The 18569-nt window shown below is 40.2% G+C and overlaps 1 protein-coding gene across 4 annotated transcripts in view; it reads right to left on the reverse strand.

Moving 5' to 3' along the window:
• Nucleotides 1-18569, reverse strand: part of CORO1C (coronin, actin binding protein, 1C) — an 85059-nt gene that overhangs the window by 15131 nt on the left and 51359 nt on the right. For all 4 annotated transcript variants that reach the window (XM_011935895.1, XM_011935888.1, XM_011935883.1 and 1 more), the window contains 2 exons: nt 18074-18196; nt 1463-1592 (listed from right to left, as the gene is read on the reverse strand). In XM_011935895.1, the coding sequence (XP_011791285.1) occupies nt 1463-1592; nt 18074-18196 (253 nt within the window). The remainder of the gene's footprint in view (nt 1-1462; nt 1593-18073; nt 18197-18569) is intronic.

Genomic DNA, 18569 nt, shown 5'->3' on the forward strand with positions numbered 1-18569 from the left:
GAGTAGCTGGGACTACAGGCGCCCGCCACCCCACCTCGCCTGGCTAGTTTTTGTATTTTTAGTAGAGATGGGGTTTCACCGTGTTAGCCAGGATGGTCTCGATCTCCTGATCTCGTGATTCGCCCATCTCCCACTTTTATTTATTTTTATTTTTTTATTTTATTTATTTATTTATTTTTTTGAGATGGAGTCTCGCTATGTCGTCCAGGCTGGAGTGCAGTGGTGTGATCTTGGTTCACTGCAAGCTCCGCCTCCCAGGTTCACACCATTCTCCTGCCTCAGCCTCCCGAGTAGCTGGGACTACAGGTGCCTGCCACCACACCCGGCTATTTTTTTTTGTATTTTTAGTAGAGACACGGTTTCAGCATGTTAGCCAGGATGGTCTCCATCTCCTGACTTTGTGATCCGCCCGCCTCGGCCTCCCAAAGTGCTGAGATTACAGGCATGAGCCACCGCGCCTGGCAACCACTTTTATTAAGGTATAATTTGCATACAATACAATGTACCTATCTTAAGCATATATTTGGTAAGTTTCAACAAATGTATATACTCATGTAGCCACTACTATGATCAAGATACAGAATATTTCCATCACCTCACAAAGTTCCCCCATGCTCTCTGTATTGCTTTTATAAAAGAAAATGAAATCTCCAATTTTAGATAAAGGAAAAGATTTCTGTACAACACTAATGTCCAGAAATAGGGGACTAATCAAGTAAAACGAGGTATATCCAGAAAATGGATTAGTATGAAGTCATTAAAAGTAGAAAAAGTGCTTAATGGCACTTGAAAAGGGTCACAGCGTACCACCAAGTACAGAAAGCAGCCCATGTGTAAAGTGTACGAACCCATCTCTGTGTGTAAAATAATTTATGTATGTGCACAGAAATATCTTTCAGAAAGAAACATCAAAAAAGTAATAGTGATCTTCCCTCTGAGTGGTGGGATGAAAAGTGATTTTTTTTTCCTTTTGTGTATACTATAGAGAACATATACTAATATATACTAATTGTATAGCAGGGGAAAATGAGTTTTTTTTTTAAAAGGAAGGAGCGTATTTGCCTAATGGGGTCTCCCAAAGCCAGGAGCAACACCACAGACAGAACCCAGGGTTTCTGGCTCCCAACCAAGTATACCTTCTACCATATCAGAAATAAACAAAACTACGGTTCATGGAGGGCCCTGGCAGGAACCATGAAACCTGCTGAAATTATAGCAGGAAATACATGGCTTTCCTCAGGTTGTCAAAGTGGCCTTGAAAGACACGCACATGCACACACACACACACAAGTATGTGTGTGGGCTGGGGGAGCAGTGCACCTCACCCAATCCTCTTCACCATGGTTTCCTAATAATCTGCTTTAAAACCATAGAGCACACAACCAAAACACATTTGCTTCCCCCCACTCACAGAGCCACAAGAGTGGAAGACAAGGGGAGGACCGCTGAGCTCAGCTCCCACCTGCACTAAGAAGCACATTGCGGGCTGTTGGATGCCAAGCCACGATGCCGACTCTCTTTGAGTGGCCTTCCAAAATCACCACAGGTTCAGTCAGGGAAAGCGTGAGTCCATTTTCTGGGATCTGCCATACCTGTTAGAGAAGGAAGAAAGATGATCCACGTGAAAGCTAGTGCCTTTCATTATCACATTTACAGTAACCATCCACTTTAAAGATTTGCTCTATATAAACAGAACATACAGTGATATGTGGATGAAAGGCAGAATGTTGTGAAATGACTGTGCTAGGCTGTTTTTTTTTTTTTTGAGATGGAGTCTCACACTGTTGAACGAGCTGGAGTGCAGTGGCGTGATCTCGGCTCACTGCAACCTCCGTCTCCCAGGTTGAAGCAATTGTCCTGCCTCAGCCTCCCAAGTATCAGCTGTTTTTAAAATGTAATATATTACCAGAGATCAGGATACCAACAAGGACTGCAAAACATTACCTCTCAGCTTTTATTTAATATTATTTGGGATTTTATTCTAAATTCCTTGTGAAGTTCAAAACTCTCCAGTTAGAAGCATGCAAAAAATTGAAAGAAAAATACAAAATGTGAAACACTCAAGAAAAGGATTGGGATGAAGACACTTAGCTAAGTCTGTGGTTCTTGATGGGATGATGTAATTTTTAAAACATATTTTCTTTTCTTCTTTTTTTTTTTGAGATGGAGTATCACTCTCTCGCCCAGGCTAGGAGTGCAGTGGCGCAATCTTGACTCACTGCAAGATCCACCTGCCAGATTCACGCCATTCTCCTGCCTCAGCCTCCTGAGTAGCTGGGACCACAGGTGTCTGCCAACACGCCCGGCTAATTTTTTGTATTTTTAGTAGAGGCAGGGTTTCACCGTGTTGGCTAGGATCGTCTTGATCTCCTGACCTTGTGATATGCCCATCTTAGTCTCCCAAAGGTGCTGGGATTACAGGCGTGATTACACTGTGCCCAGCCTTAAAACATATTTTCTATAATGTTACACTTGGAAAATAAAAATACACTTAATATTTTTATAACATGTATTATAGAAAATATTACAAAAGAAAAAAATAAATTAGACCTCATCAAAATTAAAAGCTTTTGTGCTTCAAAGGACACTATCAAGAAAGTGAAAAAAAAACCCCGCAGAATGGGAGAAAATAGCTTGCAAATCATACATTTGATAAGAGACTTATAGCTAGAATATATAAAGAACTCTCAGAATCCAACCAAAGGACAAATAACCCAATTTAAAAATAGGCCAGTCATCTAAATAGACGTTTCAAGGAAGACATATAAATGGCGAAAAAGCACATGAAAAGATGTTTGGCATTATTAGTTATTATAGAAATGCAAATCAAAACCACAAGCTCTCTTTTCATGCCCATTAGAATCAAAAACACAGATAACAAGTGTTCACAAGCATGTGAAAAAATCAGAGCCTGCGTACATGGCTGGTGAGAATGTAAAATGGTACAGCCACCATTTGGTGGCAGAGTTTGGAAAACAGCTTGGCAGTTCCTCAAATGATTAAACAGAGTTATCATATGACCCAGTAATTCCACTTCTAGGGATATACCCAAGAGTATGGAAACTATGTGTCCATGCAAACACTTGTACAAGAATGTTCATGGAAGCATTATTTGTAATAGCCCAAAGGTGGAAACAACCCAAATATCCATCTATTGATAAATGGCTAAACAAAATGTGACATATTCATACACTGGAATATTATTTGGCCATAAAAAAGAATGAAGTACTGATACATGCTACAACATGAGCAAACTCTAAAAACATTATGCAAAGTGAAAGAAGCCAGACATAGAAGACCGCATATTGCAGGATTCCATGTATGTGAAATGTCCAGCAGAGGCAAATCCATAAAGACAGAAAGCAGAATAGTGGTTGCTTAGTGTTGGGGAGTGTGGAGGGCGACAGGTGGAGGAGTGATAGCTAAAGGATTTGGGTTTCTATCTGAGGCGATGAAAATTTTCTATAATTGTCTGTGGTGATGGTTGTGAATATTCTAAAAATCAGTGAATTGTACATTTCAAATGAGTGAATTATATTGCAATAAAACTTGTGACTTAAAAAAAAATCCTCTTGACTGGTGAAGACATGCAGAAGACTCGCCATATCTTAACTGGGGAGATGCCTGGGCACAGGGGGAGAAAGGGACAGGGAAAGTATGAGTGGAAGGAATGAAAGACTTTACGTTTAACAATGGAAGAGAAAGGTTTCAAAGGGTTAAGAAACAAACAACCTCTGAGAAAAGGGCTGAGTTACAGGTAAGCTGAGTAGCATCAAGAACCCTACAGAAGGCCGGGCACGGTGGCTCAAGCCTGTAATCCCAGCACTTTGGGAGGCCAAGACGGGTGGATCACGAGGTCAGGAGATCGAGACCATCCTGGCTAACACGGTGAAACCCCATCTCTACTAAAAATACAAAAAAACTAGCTGGGCGAGGTGGCGGGCGCCTGTAGTCCCAGCTACTCCGGAGGCTGAGGCAGGAGCATGGCGTAAACCCGGGAGGCGGAGCTTGCAGTGAGCTGAGATCCGGCCACTGCACTCCAGTCCAGTCCGGGCGACAGAGCGAGACTCTGTCTCAAAAAAAAAAAAAAAAAAAAAAAAACCCTACAGAAGACCAGATATTAAATATTATTTAAGCTTATGAAAAAGCTAAAGTTTAAAATCATTATCTTCTACATGAAGATTGAAACAAGTAAATTTACCATCAGAAAATGATTTTGAGGAACTAGGTCATGAAAAATTTAAGAACTTGTCAGTGAAAAATCATGTTCAACACTAGAACACGTGAGAAACAGAATTTTCCTTTGTGGGAACTTTAAAGGAGGAGACAAACAATTGTCTGTTTTCAATTGCTTAGTGGAAGGCAGAGATCTAGACTGGATGAGTGTTTAGGGTTCAGCTCAGCTCAACTGTCCTGCAAAAAATGAGAAAAGTTTGCCATTCTGAAGAGTGGGAAAAGGTCATGAGTTGAGTGATTTGTTCATTTTTACAGCTCAATTCTGCCCAGGCTAAATATACCCCTTACACAAATCATGGCAAAAATAAACCTGCATTTTGATGGCCCAAGTTTAGAACATCACCTAATTTCCCCAAAGCCCCACCATCATTCAGCAAATTTTAAGCAAGGCAGGTGTGAACAAGCGTAGAAGGAAAAGGATGACCTACCCTGCCCTCTCCCTCCCTCTGCGGAACAGACCTTGACCCAGGCCTCTTTCCCCTGTGGAGAATGTGGGCATCTGCTCTCCTCCAGCACTGCATGTTAGCTTTCATCCTGATATGCACTATTTTTATTCAAGAATTTATGATTAGTGAAACAACTCCACGTTGAACTTGACTATTTGAATATAAAGCAGGACTGACATTTTGAACAGAACACACAGAAAACAGTGACTACTAATTTGATCAAAGCATGAAGTCGATAGAAAAACAATTATGAAATGGGACGTTAGTGACTCAACAGGAAATGCATTTTGCAAGACGCACTGTGACCCCACTTAGAACTGACAGAGTGGTAATACCACCTTCGATCTCCAGATGGCACCCCAACCATGGCCTGCTGGGTTTCCTCGCAAGGACTGAAAACGCTTCTGTGTCTAACTCTGAGCACAGCCAGTGCATTTTCCAAATCACTAATGAGACGTGGAGTGATGGGAGGCTTTGGTTATAATCAGCATTTCCAACCTTAAAATATGAGGGCAGAAGCAGAGCTCATAATGGGGACTCAACCTTTTCCTTTCTCTAGCTTCTCCCCATCATCTTTTCCTGGATTAAAAGAAAATTGTAATGATGAAGCAAAACATTTATTAATTTTTAAAATAAAGAAACTCTGTGTGTTCCTTCTTTACCTCACCTCCAGCTGGTTTAATGGTTCCCTCAGCTGGGTTTATGCACATAAGACAAGCATCTAACCCATTTTACTACCTTGGTTAACTCTTTCTTGTAACACGTTTAATGAGTTACAATAAATTCTATTGTAACCCATCTAGTACTGGGTAACTAAATACAGGCCCTGCTCTTGAGAAGTTGATGGTCTAACAGAAAGCAGAGACTTCTATCAGACTGAAAATCAAAGACAACAAATCCAAGTAGTGTGATACAGAGGGTTAGAGAGTGAGCACCAGAGTCAGGCAGAGTCTGGTTCAAATCCTGCCCAGGCTACTTACTGTGATGATCCTGGCAAACATCACTATATAGAGAAAACATTAGTACCTATGCCTGAGAAGTGTGCTAAGAGATTTAAGGAATTAACCCTCAGCACAGAGCCAGTCACACACATAGTGCCTCCAGAATGCAGAGACAGTACATAGCAGGGCTGAGATGATGGGCTCTGGCCAGACTGATGTGACTTTGGGGACATTCACCTAACCTTCCTAGGACTTAATATTGAACCTGCCCTCTGTGAGGCGGTTTGAAGACTAACATGGTAACATGAAACTGACACATTTAGAAGAATGCCTGGCGTAAGGCAGACACTGGGTGTTAGTTGTTATTATTGCCTGTATATTCACTAGGAACCACACAGTGCAACCAGTGCTATGCTGGCATAAGCCAACCGCACTACTATGAAATGAGCTTCCTGCTAATCAAGCTTGGTCCACCAAGGAGGGCTCCCTGAGGAGGTGACCTTTAAAGATGAACAAGACTTAGGTGGAAGTAGAGAAGAAAATAAGGAGAAATTGAATATCCAGTCTCAAAATAAAAAACACAGATGTGTAGAGCAATTTTCTAAAAAGTGCATGCAGCATTTAAACAATGCCATAAAGAAGCTGGCTCAGGAGCTGCTAGGGAAAAAGCATCAGAGTGAAAAAGCTAATAATACTATAAGCACAAGGACTGCAATGTGAGAAGAAAGCTGAGTGAAAAAGTCTCTGAAATGAAATGAGAAGACAATTGAATTCTTGCGTCCACTGCTAGAGGGGGTGGTGTTCTCTACGGTGGACTGTGGAAAGAGCTGGGGGCTTGGGGGCGGTCTGAAGGTCTTTCCACACCAGCATACACGTGCTCTGGCTGGCGCCCACAGGCCCTGCTCACAGGACTGTCATTATGTGGCTCTCTGCCCTCTTCAGGGTTGTCTGCTACTTCGGGTGACAGCTTGCAGGTTTGGACTGATGTTCCTGCAGCTCAGGGACAACAACAAACAGAAGCACCACTTGGTACATGTTTGGTCCTTTTGTATGTAATATGGGATGCTGGTCTGGGTGTCAGAAGACACAGGCTCCTGTCAGAGCTGGGACACTAACTGGTCATGTTAGCATTAAGGAGGGATTTCACTTCCGGGAGCCTGAATTTCCTTGATACTGGGGACAGCTGTGCTTACTCAGGGGTTACTAGAAGGGTTAAATGAGCTCAAACATTTTGCATGCCCCAAAACACTAGCCTAACAGGAAATATTGCAACGAGGGAGAAGCGCATGGGGCTTTCTTTGGAGCTAGACAGATCTGGGTCTGGCTGGGCCTTTTATCAGCTGTGTGACCCTTGACAAAACTGTCACTCTCTGAGCCTGTTTCCTAAGTTGTAAAATAGGCCACACTCATGGCTTACTGTGCTGATACGATAACTAAATATAACCATGTACATAAAGGCTTAGAATAGCGCATGGCAAAATTAAAAAACAAAAAAAAGGAGCCTACTATATTTTCATGATGACTTTTCTCGCTGTTAATATGACCACTATGACCTCATATATATTTCTAGGTCTGAACATCAGAATTTCTTAGAAGGAGTCCTGTCTTCAAATTAATTCAGCACTGTACCCAATTAATTAATACTAACTAATTTACACCCAAGATATCTTATGTGTGAAAGCTCTGGTTTATACCTAGGCCAATTACCACAGTAGACAGATCTGATCTCTGAGTAGGCTTAGCTTTTCTTTGTTCTATGGCTATAGACTGGTATTGTAATACCAACCAGCTTTCTCAAAACTGTATGCAGTGAGTGCAGAGGAAAACAGACATAAAACACCCAGAGTAGGCATCTCAGCACAGCAAAGAGTACAAGTCATCCCTACTCCCTTTTTAAATTTTATTTTCTTAATTTAAATAATGCTGTGTGTTCCTAACATTTTCTATTTGGACAGCACATTACTATGGCAATGTTTTGTTTTGTTTTGAAAGGACAAAAATGAAATCAGAGGAGCTGCAGGGGCTCAGGTCTGTTGTCCTGGTGCATAAGGAGGCGAGGCTAGGTGTGGGCCAGCCTGCGCAACATAGAAACCTCTCATCTATATAACCAAAAAAATGAAATCAGTTCCAACGGCTCCTACATGAATAAGTGAATCCATCAGTAAAATCCCATTGTGGTTCTAGAAAAAAACAACTTTAAGCACATGTTCAGAACTCCTGTATCATGGGCATCCTTTTCACATGTGAAAGCCTGGATATGGAAAAAGAACAACTCAAGAGAACAATCCCAACAAGAAAAAAGGAAAACTAAAACACTTGGGTTTCTCTCACGTACTAATTTTAAAGTACAATTAATTTAATAGTTTTATTTTTCAAATACTGCTTTCCAGACACTGCTTCCCTATTTTAATCACCCATCATGAACTTGCTACTGTGCTAGGGCTAGAGTTATAGCCGTAAAAAGGGTTATGCCCCCAAAAGACCCTATTTTTCTAATGCTAAGGAAACCAATTCCAAAGGGGAAATGAAGAAAAGACATGAGACAGGAAAAAGTTTAAAGATGTGGTTAGCAGCTGCAGAGCAGCACAGCGTCCCACAGACGCCCACAAAGGCCTGCATGTAGGGCATCAGGGCATTCCCAAATGAACCATGACGTGCAGAGCGGCACCAAGTTCGGGAAAACCAAGAACCGAGTGTTGGGTTCCGATCTGCCAGGGTTATAATATCCTTTGGCAAATGGCCCAGATGCAATCTGTACAAAATGGAATTAAGACAAAGCCCTCCCCTGCTGAATGCCTCAGAGGAACCAAAACATCAACTTCCATTTTTATTTCAGGGCAAAACCTATATTAGAAAGCATTAAAGCTCTTTCAGAATTTGTCTAGCAGGTTTTCCAGTCTTTGTCAAATGCCTTCCCACCCGCCAAAAACAAACTATATTAGGAAAATTTATAATGGAAGCAAAAATGGATTAGATAGGGTATTTATTTTTGTTTTTTTCGGCAGAAGAATACACTGATTTGAGAGAAGGGGGAAAGCGTCCTTTAAACTTAAAAATTTGGACTATGATATAGCTGAAGACAATTAAGACTATCATTTTGCAAGATCTTTCCACCTCCCAGACTCCGGAAGGAACAATTATGCAACTCCATTGTCCGAATTAGCCATTTTTTGCATTTGTGTTTGATTACTACCCTGCAGATAAGGAACAATGCTGAATCAACATCATTCACTAAACTTAACTTGGCTGCTCTTTGTATTATTTAAAGCACTATTATTTTCTTGGAGCTAAAATTTCCCCAAGTAAAATACTTAGGTAGCCACAATCTTACTCTTTTTGAGAGGATACTGCTGAGGAAAAGAACTCACAGAGCCAAAACTTTGCAAAAGTTAGGAGTGAAGTGTAGTTTCCAGGAGTAGGATTTACACAGCTGCGGTGTGAGAGTATAAAACGCTATTTCACAAAGTAGTACATGAAAGGTAAACTGTGTCAATATAATTTACTTTTAGGCTGCAAGAAGCCCCGCCTAAACAATGAGGGGGTGTATCTTAAGATTGGTATTCCCTCTCCTAAAACTGCAAAGTGGCTGTCACTAAATCAATGCCCACAAAATTAGCAATCAACACTTCAATGCTTAGGACTTCATGGATTTATATACCATAAGTAATCCCAAAAGCAGTTTTTAAAAAATTACTTTTATTCTTTTACAGCTCATTTGATCAACTGGTTCCACTGTATTTTTCTACAAAATATCTATTAAAGGTACTCTTGCTGCTAGGAATCCACCATAGGTATACATCAAAATCCACATTACAAAAAATAACAGCCCATTATACGTTTACAGCTTCCTTTTGACTCTCTCGATAGGCATAATTATTATTATCATACCTCCATATTATATGTAAGGCAATCGGGGCTGAGAGCATTTAAGCGAAGCGACCTGCAAATGCTCAAAACTCCTACTCTCGGGCTCTCCTTGGTATCCTTCTTCTACTAAAACTAAGCATTGTTATACTGTCTACTATTTGTAGCTCATGAGCTACTACCAATAGCCTAGGCTTGAGAAACTACACAGAGCTTTTCTGTTAAAAAAAAAAAAAGGGCAGGGGCGGACGGGGGTGTTGTCTGAAACCATTTGATCTTAGTACAGTGTTCTTTTACCTTCAGAAGAGCAAAGTGGAAAATAAGGTATTAAGAAGCAGGTAGGCTAGGAGCAGATCAAATATTTCTTTAAACTTTCATTTCAACTGCTAAGCTATACAAGCTTCAATTACTCCAATAATAACATGATATGGGGGATATTAAGTGATTAAAGGGTGATTTAAATATCAGTTCCATACTTAAAGATTTTTTTTTAATTAGAAAGATTTATCACAAAGCATTATTTAATTTACAAAATGTGCACTCCAGCAATGCCAGTAAAAGAGTGACACTGAGGATTCTGGGAGATGGCAGAATCTCAGTGGCAGCATTGTTTGAGGGTTTTTCCAAAGTCCCTCCATAAAAATACAGAACTAGCAGAAAACAAAACAAAACAAAACAAAAATCCAGGGACAACATTTACACCAACTAGGTGATATCCCCAAAATTCAAGTGGATGGGAGCAAACACCAACAGCCACATGACCTGCATGTGATCGGCCTCGGGTTTGTGTGGGAGGGGACAGCAAGGGGACACCTGACAGACCTGAGGGCAGCAGGCTGGTGTGAGACCAGCAGTAGAAACTGGGAAGGATTTTGCCTTTTCCAACATAAGCTGGGCATAGGAGTACTGAATTTAAAAGGTCTGAAGAGGCAGGCACAATCTAGACCCCAGCACTCTCAAAATCACCCAGAGAGGGCTCCCTTCCAGGATGGGACCACAAAGCAGACACTCCAGGAAATGAAATCGAATTTCAGCAGGATAGAAATAAGAGGGATAAAAGCATAAGAGAGACTACATAAAAGCCAGGCCAGGAAATCTCAGAAAGCAAGGCACCATGTTTCTGAACACTATCTGAAGATGTCAGAGAGGGAGCTCTGTGAAATTAGAGCAGCTATCTGAACCAAGCCACCACCTAAAAAGCTTGGGAAAATTAAATCCACATAAAAATAAGCAAGAAAAAAAAATCAAGGTTGAATTCCAAAATTACTGTCAGAACAAAAGAAAATAAGACACAAAATAACATCCTTTTAGATAATATAAAGATGCTAAAAAGACATGCTCAAAAGAGATAAAAACTACATTATAGTAATTCAAAATAAAGTAATATATAAAACATTATAAATCAGAACTTGAAAAACTCAAAAAAATAAAGTGACACAAATCAAGAAAAAAATTAGAAATAAATGAAGACAAACCAAGAAAGAACACAAGAGCAAATAAACACAACAAATAATGCCCCCAAAATAAATAAAAGGCAAAGAGCAAAATAATAATAATAATAAAGTCTAAAAAAAAAAAAACAAAAAAAAAGGTTTGGGGCCTAGCATGGTGGCTCACACGTGTAATCCCAACACTTTGGAAGGCCAAGCTGGGAGGAATGTTTGAGGCCACAAGTTAGAGGACAGCCTGGACAACATTGTGAGAAACCTCGTCTCTAGAAAAAAAATAGAAAATCAGCTGGACATGGTGGTAAATGCCTGTGGTTGCAGCTACTCGGTAGGTGGAAGTGGGAGGACTGCTTGAGCCCAGGAGGTCAAGGCATGATTGTGCCACTGTACTCCAGCCTGGGTGACAGAGCAAGACCTTGTCTCAAAAAAAGAAAGAAAAGGAGGGAAGGGAAGGGGAGGGAAGAAAAAGAAAAGAGGTTTGGAGAGAAACTGACAACGACTAAAGAGAAGTAAAGAAGACAAAGCATATGGGTAACAAGAGCCTCTGATAAAGAAAACTAAAGCAAGGAAACAGAAATAATAAAAAAAAAATTAAAAACTGTAATTCAAGAAAAAAAAGACGGGAAACTATATATTGAAAGAGCATACCATGGTATCTAGAGATACCAACTCAGAATGACCAACAATCTTCTAGTAAAATTAACTATATTTGAAGAAGAAAAATCTTATGAACATTTAGGCAAAAAGAGCATATGATTTATAAGGGAAAGGAAATTAGATTATAATCTGACTTTGACAGCAACACCTATGCCAAAAGAAAATGGAATAAGGTATTTAGATACTCAAGGAAAAACTGTGAGTCAGTAATTTTATTTATTTATTTAGAAACAACATCGGTCTCACTCTGTTAACCAGGCTGTAGTGCAGTGGCACGATCACGGCTCAATGCAGCCTTGATCTTCCAAGGCCCAAGAGGTCCTCCCACCTCAGACTCCCAAGTAGCTGGGACCACAGGCATTTACCACCACACCCAGCTAATTTTTTATTTTTTGTAGAGACGGGGTTTCACCATGTTGCCCAGGCTGGTCTTGAACTCCTGGGCTCAAAAAGTCCACTTGCCTTGGCCTCCCAAACTGCTGGAATTACAGGTGTGAGGCACTGTCCCTACCCAATAATTTTATATTCAGAAAAACTCACTTTCAAGTAAAAAGATCACAGATAAGTTATTATCAGTATATAAGAACTCAGAGAATATTGTTCCCATGACCTCTTCTTAAGGAATCCACCCAAGAACAAGCTTCAGATGATCCAAATGCCTGGTGCGAGACTGACACAATGATTGATGGAGTGCACTTCAATGTAGTTACTCACAGAACCAAGAGAGGAGAGACTGTTGAATGTAACAGCTATGTGGTCTTGAAAATACAGAATACATCATTTTTAAATGGAGGGAGAAGAGACATAGCATGGGTTTTAAAAAGTTGTTTAGTTTTTTAACTATAAGTTGTTTAGTTTTTAACAATTTTCAGTAATCATAGTACAGTGGTGGTATTAGTATTTTCACTCTGAGACTATTATATGTATAATGTGATAAGACAAATGAGATAGATAAGGATACTCTAATTCTCTTTCTGTATCCCTAAGACCCTGCATTGTGTGTGTGGAAGAAAGGAGATGGAGATGTGATTAATATTAATTAAAGAGGTTAGGTAAATACAGGCATACCTCGTTTTATTGCACTTCACAGATATTGTGGTGGTGTTTTTGTTTTTGTTTTTTTAAACAAATTGAAGCTTCATATCAGTCCTAAGGCAATCTATCCGCACCATTTTTCCAACAGCATGTGTTCACTGTCTCTGTGTCGATTTTGGTAATTCTTGCAGCATTTCAAACTTTTTTGTTATTACTGTATCTGTTATAGTGATAAGTGATCTCTGGTGTTACTACTGTAATTGTTTTGGGGCACTATGAACTGCACCCATATAAGACAGTGAATTAATCGATAAACGCTGTGTGTTTTCTCCCTGCTCCACCACCTGCTCTCCCTGTATCCCTGTCTCTTCCTCTCCTTGGGCCTCCCTATTACCTGAGGCATAACAACATTGAAATTAGGCCAACTAATAACCCTAAATGACCTTTAAGTGTTTCAGCGAAAGGAAGAGTTGCACATTTCTCACTTTAAATCAAAAATTAGAAATGATTAAGCTTAGTGAGGAAGCCATGTCGAAAGCAGAAACAGGCTAAAAGCTAAGCGCCTCTTAAGCCAGTTAGCCAAGTTGTGAATGCAAAAGAAAAGTTCAGGAAATTAAAAGTGCTACTCCAGTGAACACACGAATGATAAAAAAGCAAAAACAGCCTTCGTTTTAGTGGTCTGGATAGAAATACAAACCAGCCACAAGATTCCCTTAAGCCAAAGCCTAATCCAGAGCAAAGTCCTACCTCTCTTCAATTCTATGGAGGCTGACAGAGGTGAGGAAGCTGCAGAAGAAAAGTTGGAAACTAGCAGAGGTTGGTTCATGAGGTTAAGGAAAGAAGCCATATCCATTATATAAAAGTACAAGGGAAAACAGCAAGTGCTGATGGAGAAGCTGCAAGTTATCCAGAAGATCTGGCTAAGATCATTGATGAAGGTGGCTACATTAAACAACACATTTTCAATGTAGATGAAACAGCCTTCTACTGAAAGAAGATGCCACCTAGAACTTTCATGGCTAGAGAGAAATCAACGCCTGGCTTCGAAGCTTCAAAAGATGAGCTGCCTGTCTTGTTAGAGGCTGATGCAGCTGGTGACTTTAAGTTGATGCCAATGCTCATTTACCGCACCAGAAATCCTACGGCCTTTAAGAATTATGCTAAATCTACTCTGTCTGTGTTCTAGAAATGGAAAAACAAAGCATGAATGACAGCACATCTGTTTACTGCATGGTTTACTGAATATTTTAAGCCCACCATTGAGAACTACCGATCAGGAAAAAAAAAAAGATTCCTTACAAAATATTACTACTCATCAACAATGCACCTTATCACCCAAGACCTCTGATGAAAATGTACAAGGAGATTAATGTTGTTTTCACCTGCTAACATCAGTTCTGCAGCCCTTGGAACAAGGAATCATTTTGACTTTCAAGTCTTCTTATGTAAGAAATACATTTAATAAGGCTACAGCTACCAGATAGTGATTCCCCTGATGGATCTGGAAAAAAGTGAATTAAAAACCTTCCGGGCCCGGTGCAGTGGCTCACACCTGTAATCCCAGCACTTTGGGAGGCCAAGGCGGGAGGATCACGAGATCAGGAGATGGAGACCATCCTGGCTAACACGGTGAAACCCCGTCTCTACTAACAATACAAAAAATTAGCTGGGCATGGTGGCACGCGCCTGTAGTCCCAGCTACTCGGGAGGCTAAGGCAGGAGAATCTCTTGAACCTGGGAGGCGGAGGCTGCAGTGAGCTGAGATCGTACCACTGCACTCCAGCCTGGGCGACAGAGCAAGACTCCGTCTCAAAAAAAAAAAAACATAAACCTTCTAGAAAGGATTCACCATTTTAGGTGATATTAAGAAAATTCATGATTCATGGAAGGAGTTCAAAATATCAACATTTGAGGAGTTCAAGATTTTGGTGGAAGAAGTAACTGTAGATGTGGTGGAAATAGGGAAGCAGAGAATAAAAAGTGGAGCCTGAAGGTGTGAGTGAATTGCTGCAATCTAATGATAAAATTTGAACAGATGAGGAGTTGTTCCTTATGGAAAAGCAAACAGTTTCCTGAGATGGAATGTACTCCTGGTAATGATGCTGTGAACACTGTTGAAATGACAACAAAACATTTAGAATATTACCTACATAAACTTAGTTGATAAGCCAGCAAAACGGTTTGAGAGGACTGACTCCAATTTTGAAAGAAGTTCTACGGTGGGTAAAATGCTATCAAACAGCATTACATGCTACAGAGGAAGATTTCATGAGAGGTCGAGTCAATCAATATGACAAACTTTATTGTCATTGCCTCATCCAGCCCAACCTTCAGCAACCACCACCCTCATCAGTCAGCAGCCATCAACACGGAGGGGAAACCGTCCACAGCAAAAAGATTACACTGTCTTTGGTAATACAGTATTTGTAAATTACACACACACACACACACACACATACATATTTTTTTTAGACATAATGCTACTGCATACTTAATAGATATAATTTTCCCTTAAAATAAACCAGTACGTCTGAAAGAAATGGCTTGGGCAGGGATGTCCAAAGTGAACCTGAAACACCTCAGCATATCACACAGCAAGGAATCTATCTATCAAAGACTACAAGGGTCATTTCAAAAGGACTCAGAAATCTTGAAGAGGTTTCCACTGGAAAAGGCGAGAAAGTCAGCTTTGAGATAAGAATTATAATGGATTGAACCCATCAAATATATTCAAATCCATAATTTCAAAATGAAAGGAAACGGGGGGAAAAACCCTAATTTGTCACCTTCTGAGGATAACAATCAATTCATTATCTTGAGAACTGGGTAAATAAAAGGAAAGAATCAAGCACTTATCCTGCTTTCCTAAATGAACTAGACTATTTGGTAACTAAATAGTAAGCAAGTCAGGGCATCATCTTATAAAATTTTACTAGCTAAAAATTGAAAACAAAATGACAGAATTTACTGTCACCATATTGCGACCCCTAGTGAATGACTGGATATAGGCACAGAATGCACGAATCGAAAAAGAATGAAACCCAGACGTCGTGACATCATGTGCTTCCTAGCGTATGGAAGAACATAACAGGAACAACATAGTCTTGCCAAAAGGACAGAACCTGAATCTGACCGCACTTCAGGTTCCAGCTGCCAATCTACAGGAAATTCAGAGGACAGAGGAGCATGTTCCACTGCAACATGAGGATACAATCAGCAAAATCCAGATGGCTGAAAAGCACAGGTCAAATGTCAGGGCTTTTGCATAGACCAAGGCAAGCCCAATCTATAGAGTCTAGAGTGATCACCACCACAAATCACTTGAGTGATTACCACTACAAAGAAAGGCAAGGAAATGAGTATTACAAAAGTCAGGAGAGTGGTTACTTTGAGAGGGAGGAGGGTTGTTGTGACTGGGATGGGGCACATGGAGAAGTCTGAGGAGGTTGGGAAAATTCTACTTTTTGACATGGAAGGTGGTTACATGGTGTTCGCTATGTCATAAATCACTTAACTCCCTGAATTCACTTTTTCATTTAACTATTTGGTGTGTTTTTCTGTTTTATAATACACACTTTTTTTTTTTTTTTTTTAAAGGATAGCATGACCAGTAATGCTAGAGACAGGGAAAGCCAAAGGATGGATCAAATCTGCTTCTTCAAAAGAGGTTCAGACTCTCCGTTTAAGATTCTGGCATCCGAGTCGGGCGTGATGGCTCGTGCCTGTAATCCCAGCACTTTGGGAGGCTGAGGTGGGTGGATCACTTGAGGTCAAGAGTTCAAGACCAGCCTGGCCAACATGGTGAAACTCCGTTTCTACTAAAAACATAAAAATTAGCTGGGCGTGGTGGCACAGGCCTGTAATCCCAGCTACTCGGGAGGCTGAGGCAGAAGAATCGCTTGAACTGGGAGGTAGAGGTTGCAGTGAGCTGAGATCATGCCATTGCACTCCAACCTGGGCGACAAAATGAGACTCCATCTCAAAAAAAAAAAAAAATTCTGGCATCAGGTCTAAATAATATTCCTTTCTCTTAGCAAAATGTGTCCATAGCCATTAAAATGATCAATTTAGCAAGGCACATTAAACAGAACAATTCCCTTTCACAGCAGCATATTTCCTTAATATGCTTTAGCTGCCAAAATTATGAGATCACAGGAGGAGACATTCCCAGCCAAAAGCCCATGAGGAAAAGCGGGTAAATGTTTAAATGACATAGTTCAGGAATTAATTTGTGTTTATGTAAAATAATTTTAATTAATAAAGCTTTCCAAACAATGTTTCAGTCTACAGCCAATAGAGAGGAAAATAAAAGTAGCATAGTTCTCCAAGCTGTCTACCTGACATGTGCGAGACTGCTTACCAAATTAATTAGAGACCATCTTCCCTTATTTCAGGGGCAGCAGTACTCCCATTTGTGCTTATGCCCAACCTTTTCAACCTATTTTGGGCTAGCATTAAAAACTGATCCAAACCAATAATCACATTTTAAAGTTAAAAATCGTAACTAAGAATAAGAAATCATATTAAAAAGTACTCTAAAGCCTTATTTCACACATAAACTACTTTTGGAAACTAAAGGAGGGAATGTGAAGTACTTAACTCGCCTTTCACGTTTTTTGTTTGTTTGTATATCTTTATGAAAAGGACTTTCTTAACCAGGGTCCACTGGACAGAACACAATTTCTGCCATTAGCTTGGAAACAAGCAATTGCAAAAACTGTCTGTTACCACCTGTGACATATCCCATTTTATCTGCATAACTTTGGCATCTTACGTCACTGTCTTGTACAGTCTGTGCCAGCAGTTTTTTCTCTTCTTTTGGGGCGAGGGGAAATTCATGTGGTCAAATGGCATTACAGAATTACTGAAAAGTCATTTTACTTTCCCTAAAATCTTCTGACAGAGAAGATATCAACTGTCAACAAGTACATACACAAATACACTCACAGAAAAGACTGTAATCCCAGTACTTTGGGAGGCCGAGGTAGGTGGATCACTTGAGGTCAGGAATTCGAGACCGGCCTGGCCAACATGGTGAAACCTCATCTCTATTAAAAATACAAAAATTAGCCAGGCGTGGCAGCAGATGCCTGTAATCCCAGTTACTCAGGAGGCTGAGGCAGAAGAATCACTTGAACCTGGGAGGTGGAGGTTACAGTGAGCCGAGATTATGACACTGCACTCCAGCCTGGGTGACAGAGTGAGACTCTATCTCAAAAAAAAAAGACACTGCAGTACAACCTTTTGATTTAAGGGCTTGTTGAAAGGATTATCTGTAATTAAACTTAAATGTAGTAAATTCTTGTAAAATCCAACAGACAGTCAAAACTGCTATAACTTTCTGCTTTTCAAGCCTCTATACATACACACATACTCACACACATGCTTTTGAAAGCAGTAGGTGAGTCCCACTGGCCTGCATGCATGCAACACCCTGGGAACTTACCATGACCGTGCAGTCCTCTGAACCGCTGGCAATGACCTGATCGTTATGTGGGCACCAGTCTATGTCCAGCACTGGTCCTGTGTGGCCACATACTGTAGGGTAGGATTTGTCAATTCGACCAGTCTGAAAGAAGAGAGAAACAAACCTATTATGTAACATCAACACCACAGAGGTTATACATTTTCTTAGGCCCATTTCTCCTTTATTACCTCCACCCAAAACTCTCAATTGTCTGGATATGATGACATCGTATAGTCAATATCAACTTTCACTTCTAGAAAAAGCCACTACCAAGGACACGCCATCAAATTACAAGAATCCAAATCCCTAGAACCAAAAAGATGTAATCAACTACACTAGCAGACATAGCAAAAGAGAACATGAAAGTCTTTTTACCAAAATACAATTCTAAATAGCCAAATTGCAAATTAAAAGGATGTTCCATGGCTTTTTAAAAAATCCCTAAACCTTGGTATTATTCAAAATGTGAAATATA

The sequence above is a fragment of the Colobus angolensis genome, unplaced genomic scaffold (assembly GCF_000951035.1).
Source record: "Colobus angolensis palliatus isolate OR3802 unplaced genomic scaffold, Cang.pa_1.0 Scaffold10, whole genome shotgun sequence".
In the NCBI taxonomy this organism is placed as follows: domain Eukaryota; kingdom Metazoa; phylum Chordata; class Mammalia; order Primates; family Cercopithecidae; genus Colobus; species Colobus angolensis.